General features: G+C 33.2%; 1 protein-coding gene across 2 annotated transcripts; it reads left to right on the forward strand.

Annotated features, from left to right (window-relative positions):
* The first annotated feature begins 240 nt into the window (after nt 1–240).
* On the forward strand, nt 241–13,002 carry LOC145559987 (uncharacterized). 2 transcript variants are annotated; one of them, XM_081621244.1, is made up of 11 exons: nt 241–424; nt 3,431–3,603; nt 4,018–4,149; nt 4,238–4,288; nt 4,904–5,000; nt 7,094–7,140; nt 7,852–8,068; nt 9,580–9,709; nt 9,823–9,865; nt 11,852–11,906; nt 12,670–13,002. In XM_081621244.1, the coding sequence occupies exons 1-11, from the start codon at nt 247–249 to the stop codon at nt 12,672–12,674; spliced, it is 1,128 nt and encodes a 375-aa protein (XP_081477370.1). In that variant the 5' UTR covers nt 241–246; the 3' UTR covers nt 12,675–13,002. The 2 variants fall into 2 exon arrangements, with proteins under 2 accessions (XP_081477370.1, XP_081477369.1); XM_081621243.1 differs by lacking the exon at nt 12,670–13,002 and having other exon boundaries at nt 11,852–12,658.
* Nucleotides 13,003–13,732: the final 730 nt, after the last annotated feature.

The following is a 13,732-nucleotide window of genomic DNA, read 5'->3' on the forward strand; positions in this document are numbered from 1 at the left end:
AAGTTTTACCCAATTCCAATACGAATTTTTCAATTTTCAAATTTAATTTAATGCTAATACTTTATACATTAGACATTTAATTAAAAGTTTTTTTTTAATTTTAAATTTTCTACCCATTACAAAGTGACACATAGCACATTCACTTATCAAACTCAGATATCAACAATTTAGAGACCAATAGAAGAAAAACACCTTTAGAAATGAGATTATTAGATAATAATCAAAAGGCGGGATTATTAATAGCGAATGAGATTCAATCAATTTTTCCAAAAAAAAAAATATTTGTGTTTCAAATTTATAAGTTGTCCTAACTGTTGGGCACTTGCACTGGAAGCTTGCTATGCTTCACTGTCGCAAATTTACTCTGTAATGGCGCCCCTTCCTTCCCCACACACTACTGGCCTTCCTCTACCAGCATATTCAGGTTATTTCAACCAATTTTTTTTCATTTCTTCCCTTTATTTTTATTGTTTTTTAGTCTGACTTTTGCTATTTCTCTGTTTTTAGCTTATTTTGTAATTGTAAATTATTTCTGGGTTTATGCTTCTTTATATAATTTTTCTAGGTTTTTGCATTTTTTTTCCTGGTAATTGACGAATTATCTGCTTTGATTATGCTATGTTTGTCGATTATCTGCATTTTTATGTGTTCTTAAGCACGAATTTTCGGCAAATTTTCCGTTGATTTTGGGATTTTGTGGGGTTTGAGATACTAACTGCTTTGGTCTAGAAGTTTCTCACCTATATTTAGGATATGATCTGTAAACAATTATGGAATTTCGAATGATTGAATGAATATCTTGGTAAAAGTTGCTGCAATGATGCATCTACATGCCCTTGGATCTACTTGATTATTAATTGATGGTGTATCATTCTATTATTTAACTAAAGTAGATGTTATAAAAACCATAGCAATGATCTTTGATTTGGGGTTTGATGAGAAATTAATTAGATGCATGCAAATCTTTACACCTAATATATATATTCAATGATTACTAGTACTTTAACTAGGATGGTAGTATCTAATTTCTTGAACGAATTAATTTCGGGATTTTTTTTTTTTTTTTTTTTTGAATCCTCTAGAACTCTAATGAATGATTGGAAATAGAGGGAATTAAAAGTGAGTTATTTATTTTCATTAGTAACTCAATTTTTTTTTTTTTTTTTTTTTTTAATTTTTTTTTTACTTCCAGCAATATTCACACACTCTCCTTAAACCATCTTTTGTGATTTACGCGTTAGAAAAAACATAATCATGTGGATTCCACTTAGAATTGTCTCAATTAATAATATCTTGATAAAAGTTGCTGCATCTCATGCCCTTCCCCTTATATCTACTTGATTATTAGTTGTTGGTGTATCATTTTATTATAACTAGACTAAATGTTATAAAAACTATAACAATGATCATCAATTGGAGGTTTGATGAGAAATTATTTAGATGTATGCAAGCTTTACACCTTAAATATATTTTCAATGACTACTGAGTAGTCCTTTACTAAGATGGAAGTATTCTAATTTCTTGAACAAACTCATTTCGGGATTTTTTTTTTTTTTTTTTTTTTTTTTTTTTTTTTTTTTTTGGAAATGGAATCCTCAAGAACTCTAATGAAGGATTGGAAATGGAGGGAAGTGAAAGTGAGTTATTTATTTTCATTAGTAATTCAACCTTTAATACTTATATCTTTTATATATCGAGCTTGCACATGCATTAACCGACTTAGTTTGACTTTGCAATGTTCACACACCCTCCTTCAACCATCTTTTGTGATTTTACGCGGTAGGGAAGACATAATCATGTGTGAATTCCAGTTAGAATCGACTGAATTAATATAATCATTAACATATATTACCTGCTTTTTCCAGAGCTCTACCTATTTACTATTCATAATGTCAAATTTTTAAAATTTTGACCCTGCCTAATTGTGTGTATATAAGAAAAAACATTATCAAGTTGGATCTTACTAGATTTGTATTGTTATGAATTTTCAATATATTAATTTTATATACTCGTAATTTTTACTAATGCACAATTAAAGTTATTAATGGTCAAAGTAGTACATTGGAGACCGCGTAAAATATAACTTAGAAAAACGGAGGATTACTACCTCTGTTTCATATTGTGTAAAACAAATGAGCTTGCAAAAACTCTTAGGCGAAATTTGTTTGTGAGTGTTGAATAGAGAGAGAAAGATAATGATGTATGTGATGAGAAGAGAGATAGAGACAAATGACAATTTAAAAAATGATAGAAAATAGTTGTTGTACATATTGTGTAGCAACCATATTTGATGAATGTTGCACATAATACGAAACGGAGGTAGTAATCATTTTTGTTTATTGAGAATTACCAATATTGATGGTTAAAGTTATGCGTTGACAATCGTGCTTAATGAAATAGGTAAAAATAAAAGGACAAAATATTTGTTTTAGAATGGATTTGGAAATTTAGAGAGAAATGCCAAAATGGAGGGAGTTGAAGGTGAATAATATATTTTTCTTTATTCGAATATGAAATTCTGGAAGGGAAGGGAAGTGAAAGGATTTCTTTTCTTTACCCCTCTTAGTGAATTATATATTTCCAATGTTGGAAAATACTATAATCTTAAAGGAGCGATAGTTTTTTTTTTTTTTTTTTTTTTTTTTTTTTTTTTTTTTTTTTCTCAATACAATAACTACTATTTAATAAAGTATAGGAATTTGAACAATTTTGATCTTTCTATGCCTCCCAATTAATTGATTTTGATCTATCTAATGTTGTATCAAAAGTCACCGTATCATGTATGCATAATTGGTACTTTGCCTTTCAGATTTGCACCACCCCCCCCCCCCCCCCACCCCGGCGTTTCTTCCATGCTGATAGATATTTTCACTGAGGCCATATTTTATGCTAACTCAACGTTATGCTCTGGGAACTTGAACTTTTCACCTCCCTTTCTTGTTTGGGTAAAGTCACCCTATAAAGAGCTTCACAAACCTTCTAAATTTGCTATTCTTAAGCTGCCCCCTCTGTTCCCCTTCTAATTCATGATGGAACCACCAAATATATAACAAAATATCTCTGCTGCTTCGACTAGTGTTCTCATGTTTGACATGAGTACGTGTCCAAGCGTCCAACTCAACTATGGTGTGATTAATTTTCTTGATTTTGGCCCAGAATGAAGGGTTGGAATGTCCTACTCATGTTTGAGTCAAGTACTAAGGTAATACGTAGAGTCCTAACCTAGGAAAAAATTATTATTATATTGTGTTCATAAAGATTTTGATTCCAAAATCTCAAATATGTTGCAACACACTTCTATCCAAGGTCTTTATGCCACCTTATTTCATTTTGTCTCTTTTTCTGCTGATAAACCATTCTATATCGATTAAGCACTGCGCATGACATAACATTTGCTAAAACTTGCCAGCTTATTCTCTTCTACTTGTAGGGAATGGTAAAATTCATGACACCTTCACATTACCAGTTCCGATTTATATTGTCACCCATGCATCTCAACTTCCCAAGGAGCTTTTGCATCCGTCTCCTGATAGGCAGTTGGTTATTGGATTCGATTGTGAAGGTGTAAATCTCTCACGTCATGGAGCTCTTTGCATTATACAGGTTCTCTTTGTCATTCATTTTTCAAAATTCAAAGTATAAGCTTTATTAAGTTCCTTGAAAAACTTTTTTTGTGATATAGAATTTATATCTGTTTTATGCAGAGCTAATCTATAAGTACTGTACATGATTCTAGAAACATTCTATTCCAATACGATTTAGGCTTGCCATTCTTGCTAATCGCATTAAATTATTAAGGGAGTAATCACTGGATAAATCTTGCAGTGATTGAATCATACTGCATGATTCAACCAAATTGGAGTTCCTTTTTTTTTTTTTTTTTTTTTTTTTACAGTGATTGGATAGCTTTATTTGGTAAATATGATTACAAAACTAATGGTTCCATGGTATTTAGCTTCCTGTGCCAGCTGATGTTCAGGAAAAATTAACTAAATACTATCAATTTTTACCTTCCAGATTGCCACATCAAACGCCATATATATTGTGGATGTTACCGTAGGAGGCAAGGAGCTAATAAATGCTTGTAAACCAGCTATTGAGTCTGCCTATGTCACCAAAGTTATTCATGATTGCAAACGAGACAGTGAGGTTCCAAAACTTGATTTACAGATTAGATGTCTCGTTACTGCTAGTCATTATGTCTCTCAGCTGACTAACTTTTATCCTTGCCTTGCAGGCATTATATCATCAGTTTGGCATCAAGCTATATAATGTAGTGGATACACAGGTCAGTGTCAAGTAATTCTATCTTCAACATAATCTATTACAGACAAATCTTATTAAGGTTATTATACTTATCACTAACCCTTTTGAGGCCTTTTCTTTTCTTAATTACGGATATAAGTTCCTTGGATATCTAAGTCTATAGTTGGTTAGTCCACAGCCTTACACTGCATGCATGGTTATAATTATCGTTGTTTGTTTTGATTTTAAGATATTTGATATAGCTTGATCAGATCCAAGTTTAGGTACTTTGTTGTTCGACATTTAAATTTTTTTAAAAAAAATCTTGTTTCATAGCACACAACTGGAAATTAAATGCCTGTCTCTGTCGTTGATTTCTACTTTTCTAGAGTACCTGTCAAAAAGGATTTATAGAAGAGTAGAGGGTCGGAGGGTCAACTGTCTTCTTATTTTTTTTTAATTTTCTTTGTGTTTATAATCTGTCTATCTACCTACATTAGCATACTCATATTTATCTTTTAGTTAGACAATGCATGTTGGATTCTGTCGTCAATGAAGATCTTGTTGCTTTGAGCTGATCAACTTGTTATCTGAGGTGTTTATGGTGTTTTGATTAGAGACTATTGTTCTTTAATACATCTGATTCTGCTCTGCACAGATTGCATATGCCCTTGTTCAAGAACAAGAAGGTTTGGCACAACCGTTAGATGATTGCATTTCCTTCATTGGCCTGCTTGCTGATCATCGCTTTTGTGGTAAGGCTAAGAAATGTAATTTGATCATTGCTTTAGATTATATCAAATGCCACTTTCTTCTTTAATTTTAAGGCCCTGTTCTTTTGGACTAATTTTTCTAAATTTTAGCTCCATTCTGCTCTTTTAAGTTCATTTTAGTTCATCTCTATGAAGCTCAGTTCATTTTACTATTTTAGTTCAGCTCCGCTCAGCTCCATTCAGTTTCTGTAATATAGTGGTTGAGGGGTTATGACCTCACGTGCTAGAGTGGCACCATTCTCTTATCTTTCTGTTTAATTTACATGAAAAAAAGAACTTTTAGGAGTAACAATGAGAGGAATTAGGAATATATTTTAAGGACCACCTAAGGAACTGACCTCCAAAGTTTAAGATGTGGATAAGGTTGCATGTATACTGCTTGGCATTTGGATTTAATGCAATTAGAAATTTTTAAGCCTGAATAATACTCAAAGCCTAGAAATAAAGCATGCCAAAGGGATTTAAAAATGATGAGGTTGCATATATGGTGCTTGGCATTTGTAATTAATGCAATTAGAAAATTTTAAGCCTGGAATAAAGTATGCCAAACAACAACAACAACCATAATAATTTGAGGTCGGCTAACATGAATCGTTATAAGGAACTAACCTTGTATAGAACAGGAATGCCATCTTATTAAAAATATTAATGAAGGCACCTTGCAGGCTTGCAATGAGAAGGTATTAATGTATCTAATTTCTATGCTTATTGCTTCAAATAGAACAAAATTTCTGCTACTTGAATAAAAATATAGAATTTTTTGTGTGAGGTGTAAATTGTCCAAGGTTATGAGGTCGTTCGATATTTGGGATCTACTATCCAAAAGGATACAGAAGTGGATGGAGATGTAGCTCATCGGATCAAACCGCGTTAGTTGAAGTGGAAGAGGCTTGTTATATGGTACAAAATGTAAGGCCGTAAAGCATTGCCATGTGCATAAGATGAATGTAGCGGAGAGGCGTATGTTGCAATGGATGTCAGGCCATTCAAGAAAGGATCAGTTGAAAAATAAGATTATTATGAAGAAAGTATGGGTTATATCGATCGAGTACAAGATGAGGGAGAATTGCTTAAGATGGTTTGGCCATGTAAGAAGGAGACAAAGTGACTCTCTGGTAAGGTGGCTTGGAGAATTGCAAAGTGTTGGGATTGTAACAGGTAGGGGAGGACCTAAGAAAACTTGGAAGAGGGTGATTGAGAGTGAAATGAGTACATTGAGGATTGAGGAAAATATGGTGTTGGATAGGGCGGTGTGGAGCGAGAAAATTCATGTCAACGAAGTGTCGTGATTATATATACCTTTTAAATTTATCTTAGTATTTACTTATATAATTTTACCCCATTAGTGTTCTATGAACTTCATTGATTTCCTTTGCTAAAGTTTTCTCAATCCTTTATATTTTTTATATTAAACGTTTTAACTACCCTTTAAAACTTTCTTGAATTTTATTTTTTTGTTCTCTTTTAAACTCTCTTTATTTTTCTTAGATGCTCTTTCTGTTTTCAATTTACTCACCTTTTTTCAAAGTCTTTCAACTGCTTAACTTGCTATGTCCCTTTTTTTATATTGGAAGGTTCCTTAGGACAATTCATGTTAGCCGACCCCAAATCATTTTGGGACTAAGGCTTTGCTGTTGTTGTTGTATAGTGAGGTGTTTGGATTAAATTGCTATCTAATGCGGTCAAAGCTTTCAACTTAAATTTAGTTTATTTGGCATATCTAAGTAGAAAAGTATACCATTTTAAAACTTTGACTTCCAATATGCTGCAAGTAAACATTTAGTCACTCTAGTTGCTTCACTTCTGGATTTAGTCATTTTTGCTCCTTTTCCTTTTAACTTGTTCTTGTAAATTTATACTACCTCCGGTCCAAATTACTCGCAACTTTGGAATATTTTATATCTCACAAATAATACCCCAAAGTTGCGAGTAATTTGGACCGGAGGTAGTATTATATCTCTGCAGAATATAATGGTGAACATGTTTTTGTGCTTGGCAAGACAATTTTATGAAAGGTTGGTCTCATAATGTGTCAGTTTTGTTTATTTGTGCTTGATCTTTGTACTTAATCGCAGGGATATCTTATCTGGAAAAGAAAGAAATACGCACCCTCCTAATACAGGTCAGTATTAGGTAGGAGTTGGTTTTATACTGCTGTTGTTCATGTGGAAGGATTATCATTACTCTATGTTTTGATAATTAGGGGGAAAAGAGAGGTGAAGAATAAAGAGGTTAGAAAATTGGAGGTGAGGGAATGGAAGGGAAAGAGTGAGCTTCCATTTTCCTTCCAAATCTCTCCAACAATGGAGGGATTTAGTTTATTAAAATGGGAACTAAAATCGATCCCTGCATTTCCTTTCATTCCCTTCCCTTGCTTAAAATAAGGTAAAATGTATCCCTCACTTTTCTTTCTTCTCTTTCCCTTGTATCTTCCTTTCAAACATGGTGTTAATGTTTTTAGAACTCATGAAGTCATGAGCTCATGGCAAGAAGATTTTTGCTTGCTTGAACTTTCTGGTGTCTAGAGTGGGGGTTAATTATTAAAATCATAGTAAGAGTGATATTTGACAAAATGGAATCTCTGAAATAATTATGTCATGAACAATTGACTAAAAGTTAAACATGAACTGAAATAACTAAATGCCTGTCATTGTCCATTGTGAAGTTCTTGTGACGTATTGGAAACTATAGCAGCTATGAAGCTCATTTTTTGTATGTTATAGCTTGCCAGCTTCTTAGTTGTAATTCTTCTGAATCGCCTTGTTTTACATTATAGCTGTTTATGTGAATGAGCTTCATAGAAAATTGAGATGTTCTGGACTGGCTTGTGCAGGATCCCATGTACTGGACGTACAGGCCCTTTACAGAACAGATGATTAATTCTGCTGTAGATGATGTTCGCTTCCTTCTCTATGTATACCATATGATAATGGAGCAACTGAATGAACAATCCCTGTGGAAACTTGCAGTTCGAGGTGTATTACACTGTCGCTGTTTCTGCATTGTCAACAATAGATATGCAGATTGGCCATCTATCCCTTCTGTTGCAGGTTTGCTCTTGACTCGTACTATTGACATACTTAGTGATCTATAAACTGTTTGAATATCAAATTCATAATTTGTACAAATTTTCAAAAACTTGATTTGTGTATCTGTCCATGATTTTTGGGCATCAAGACATATGCTACTATTAAACCATAATTATGGCTTTTAACTGAAGTATATGGATCAATACAGCTGTGAACAACTCATAATATAAGCTCAGTCAAATGTCATTCATGTAGTAAATGAATGGCCTAAACTTGTTTTGAGGACTGTTCATTTGTTCAACAGAAGACTAGCCAAGCTTTAAATGTTATGTTAGGGTCATCTATATGCAATTTACATGTAATAATCTACATTTTTTAATGCAAGTGTCTGTTGTCTAATTACTCAATTGGTTATTGGTATAATCCGTTTATAACATAAACTTAATGAGGCATGACTAATCATTTTTTACCTCTATGTTGTCAGTGTTTTCTATTGAATATCTCTTGACTACACTCTATCCAATGTCATCTTCGATCGTAGTCAATTCCATCACATAACATCCCCCTTAAGCCTGGACCACCACAGTTAAAACATGAAAATAGGATGGAAACTATACTTGTCTTAGAGTACATGCAGGCATGCAGCAGCTGAGAGTCCTGAGACATTAGTTAACCCACAACCTACTTGAGGCTTATCAGAAACTATTTGGAAAAATAAGAGCTGGACTTCTTAAGCTTCCTGAGAATAAAGAAGTGAAGTCTTAGGAAATGAGTTAAATGTCAAATGGGACCTTGAGTCATTACTTAACTAAAGCTGTATGGGGCTACTCTCAAGGCCTGATTCACAACTGCAGATCTTCTTTAGCATCTCTACCTGCTACTGAGTGATTATTGGGCTAGGAAATTTCTCTTTCCCTTTTTCTTTTCTTTTTAATTTTTGTAGAGCCAGTGGTCCCATAAAATTAGGTCTTACTGCTGTTAATTATTTCATTACAGATGATATATTGTAGAATTATTAACCAACTGTACCCTTACTTTTGCTGTACTTATATGTGTTCTCAGATCAGTCTCAATAGTGAGATTAGAAGTCTCCTATATTTACATTTTCGTATTTGCTGCCTCCTTGACAGTTTGTAACTTTGTATTGATGGCTTTGGAGAAGGGGGGACTAAGGGAGACAGGCATCTATTTTTCATTCTTTGAATAGTAACCGGATTGAGATAGAGCTATTCCTTGGCCTCTTCAGACTGATATATGTGGGGTTCTTGCATTTATACGAGTATATTGTGGTATTTTTTCCCTTTAGTTGGAAGATTCCTGGGAGTAGTCCAGGTCATTGTGAAATGTCACTTTCTTCTTTGATGTGATTTCTTTCCTCGAAAAGAAATGTGTATTGGTTCTTTGGTTGGATTGAACTGACTTTGCTTGATTCCACTAGTTGTTTTTCCCCTTGGTAAAATTTTAATGAGCTTCAAATTCTAAGAAATCTAATATGACAAATTCAGTCTCACTTAAATTCCATTTCTTGTCAGGTGACTTTTTTCCAAGTGGAAAAGTTCCTGAGCAGGAGATACTATCTGTGATTGATGTTCCATCCGGGAAAATGGGATGCATTATTGGAAAAAAGGGAGCTACAATCCAGTTCATAAAAGAATCGTGCAAGTATAATCCTTCTCTTTTATGAATTCCATGCTTTCACTGAAATCTTTCTTTTTCTTTCTTTTTTGTCTCTTTACTTTTTTCATTCTAAACGCTCCTTCATGTATTGCTTGCAGTGCAGAAATTTTCATTGGAGGTGACAGAGGTCCTTCTGACAAAGTAAGCTTCAGAATTAATCTTCTCTCATGTTCTACATTTATAATTTTGTCTGCAAGTATATGCGAAATTCTTTTGTGTGTGCTCACAACAGTCTACTAGTCTAAGATTTATACAACTATCATGGATTGACAAATTACAAAAATTCCACTTTGTTGTTTTACAAGTTGAAATACCTTTTTGAGCCCTATGTAGTTATTTTGCAATGTTATAGAGTTTGAATTACAGATGATTATAGTGGTTAGTGAATCTTTGTGATTGTTATGGTCAGCTTGTAGTGTTGAAGTGCCATATCTGATCCAAGGCAATTGTGGTTGTCACAAACTCACAACATAATACATCTTCATGCTTTTAGCATGTTCAATAGCTTTTTTTAAAAAAAAAAAAAATAATAAATAAATAAAAAATGTAACAGTTCTAGTAAAAGGGAAGCCAGGTGGCTTTCTCATGGTAAGGTCATATGGTTTTAGAACTTTTATCAAGATCTTAACTTGATCGAATACTCTCATACAACATAGGATATCGGAACACTACTTTTCTTTTCTTTTCTTTTCTTTTTTTTCTTTTCTTTTCTTTTTTTTTTTCGAGGAAAGAACGCTACTTTTCTTGGAAAACGTTTTACTCGTACCCAAATGCTGTCTAAGAGAAACGGTTGCACCTAACATTCACCTCTGCAAATTAAATGGATAGTGAGCCACAAATAGTGAATATTGTTGGCAATGCAAGCTTTAGGGTTCAAGGCTCCTAAAATATGATGTACATCTCATTGTATATTTAAACTTGTAAAGATTAGTCCGTATACTTCTTGAATAACTGTATATTGATGCTGTTGATTTGTGTTGTAGTTGGGACTAGACTAAACTTAATTTGGCCTGTTAAATCTAGTTGAGGAACAATGTACTGGCATCTGTATCACAATAATGTGAAGATCTAGCCTAATTTATAATTGTATAATGCTGACCTCTCACTTGTAAGGATGACAAATGTTGGGAATTCCTGATGCCGATGAGGCTCTGTCTAGTACTATGCCCCCTCTTCCCTCTCCATTACCTTTGTGCTAGAGTTTTTTTTTTTTTTTTTTTTTTGTTGATTTTAATGATATCAAGGTGGTTTTTGACCCCTTGTATCTCTGCATAAAATTATTTTGAAGTTTAAATGTAATGTACTGTACCAAAAGAAACAATTTAACTCAGGAATGCTTTCTGAAGGAAATCTAGGGAACTGATGGTTTATAACGGTAAGCCTGATCAAAGTTGGCGGAGTTGGACTATAAGAGGGCTAAAGTGTATTCTGAGCTAAAAGTATCAACACTGTGCAGGTCATGGCACATCAATAAGCGCCTAACAATAGGAGTCATTAGGAATGTACTATAAGTGATGTAAGACCCATCTTAACACCAAAGCTTTAACTATTCAATTGGGAATGTAGCTGCTTATTATGCATAACTCGTCCCATATTTTACTAGTGTTGGGCACTTCTTATTAATTTAGAGGTGAAAACTATAAGATCTCCGTATTCTGAGAAATAAGTCATATAACTTGTTATCGTTCCTCTAACATCCCAACAGTTTTTTGTCCTTTCTAATGATGTTCCATCGTGAATACAAATGTAAGACTCAGGAATGTGTCCTAGAGTATTGACATGGGAAATTCCTATTAAAGATGCAGAAACTCTGTATGAGTGTTTGGGATTCATAACGTGTCCTAGGTTACTCTCCTTATACGAAATACATGTGTGAAGCATTCTGTTGTTATTTTGCTTGAATATGTCGTCCCAAGTTGATATCGTAGTTAGATTTCTGTGTAAACCTTGCACTTTGGCTAGAATGTAAGAGTTCATGTATCCATACCCATACCCCTTCTTGTAGTGGATACTTGAGCTAAATATAATTGTTGTGAAACGTTGTGGCCTTTGGGAGTCAATGTTATACAAAAAACATGAAATTACTGTTGTTTTGGTGTTAATCTGATCTCAAATATATGTATGCAGGTCTTCATCATAGGACCAACAAGACAAGTGAGGAAGGCCGAAGCCATGCTAAGAGGTAGGATGTGTGGCTGACCAGTTTTCAAGCTGGTGCATTCACTAATATTGCAGTATCTATCACTAACTTGCAAATCCCTCCTAATTGACGCTTTACATAGGCTGTAGCACATAACTGATCCATGATTATGAAAAAATGTAAGAAAGAAAATGAATGATGATTATTATCTAAAAGAGTTCCAAAATGCTAGGAGTATTAATGAATGGTAGATTGTGATATTTAGGCTTAGATCCTAACATTTAAATCCTGAACTTATTGCAAGTATTCTGAAACTTGTAAACATTAAAGAAAATTGTAGAGAAGAGTTATAAGTCAACTTGCTTCAATGAGCCATGATCAGCCAGCATAGAGCTGGAAATCATCAGCTCATTTCTTATCCTATTCATGCTAAAAGTTATATGTTTGCATTCCAATGTGGATGACATTTATTCATGACAATTTAAGAGGTCTGTTTTGGATTTAAAGCATAGATTGTGCAAGAAAATTGATATAAGCCATATAATCTGCCTTCTGTTACTGCATCAGAGTATGTGGTGTGGAAAAGAATACACGCGACTTCAGCTTCGTTCTTTTCACCTAAATATTAACCCTTTGATGAACTTCACAATGAAAAGAGCAAGGTGCATAGCTAAATAAAATGATAAAATTTGAATATAAAAAATTATTGAGATTGGTTTGTATATATTGTGACATGATTGGCCGATTGGTCGGCTATTTAATTATACATAACAAGATTGGTGTTTTGTATTGTCTTGGACATCAGGTTAGTGTTGTTTTCGTTCTTGTCATATGATGGTGTGTTGAGCTTAGATGCACCATACACGTAAGGACGTGGTTACAAGATTGTAAATGAGTGTTGTTTTCGTTCTTGTCACAATATGGTTTTTTGGTGTGCTTGGAAACAAGACTCAAAGGCTGGACCATCAAAGGGCAGATCTACTTACCAAAATAATAATGAGGTGTCTTGGTCCGGCAAATTTTTAAATCCTTTGTTTTCCTAAATTTTTACTATAAACTATGAAATTGTAAAGATTTTTTCTTTTGCAAATGTAGTAAATTAGATTAGATTTCAACTCTTGATTAACATGTCTCAAACCTTTACCCTCTACACAGATTTTCATATTACAGAATATTTCATCCATTCTATTTTACTTGTAACAGTTTGACTTTTACATTTGTCAATTCATTATTTCAACTTGATTGTGATTAAATATTATACAAAGTTGATATTATGAAAATATACATTGAGTTAAATATAACAAGATTTTACTTGACTAATTTTTTTTACTGTACATACCAATCACAAGATTCACAACTATATATGATCAAATAGAAAATGTGCATTGTTACAAGTGTTAAACTGTTGCAAATAAAATTAAACTAAAAAATTATTAAATAAAGTGTAAAAGAAGACATAGAAGTTTGATTCATAATTCCCCAATAATTCGTCTCAAAAGAGTAGGATCAAGAAAAGAGAGTAAGAATTCACCGATACCTATGACAAATGACTTTTATACTACCTCCGTTCCATAGTATTTGCAACGATTTGACATAAAGTATAGAGAAAAAAATGTCTAATTATTGCAAATAATATATAACGGAGGTAGTATTATTTTTATATTGACTTTAACTACATTTTCTTACTTAAAAAAAGCAATTTTATTGCTTAACAAATTGTAACAATCTCAATGTACATTTTTTCAACATCAAAATTGCATATATTATGCCACTCTGCTAGTTAAATTGCTACAATTATTCAGAGACAGAGGGAGTAAATAGTTGTCGGGATTTGACGGTTACAAAAATTGCATCCTAGATGGCATCTG

Source organism: Chenopodium album, chromosome 9 (genome assembly GCF_948465745.1).
Source record: "Chenopodium album chromosome 9, dcCheAlbu1.1, whole genome shotgun sequence".
Taxonomy (NCBI): domain Eukaryota; kingdom Viridiplantae; phylum Streptophyta; class Magnoliopsida; order Caryophyllales; family Amaranthaceae; genus Chenopodium; species Chenopodium album.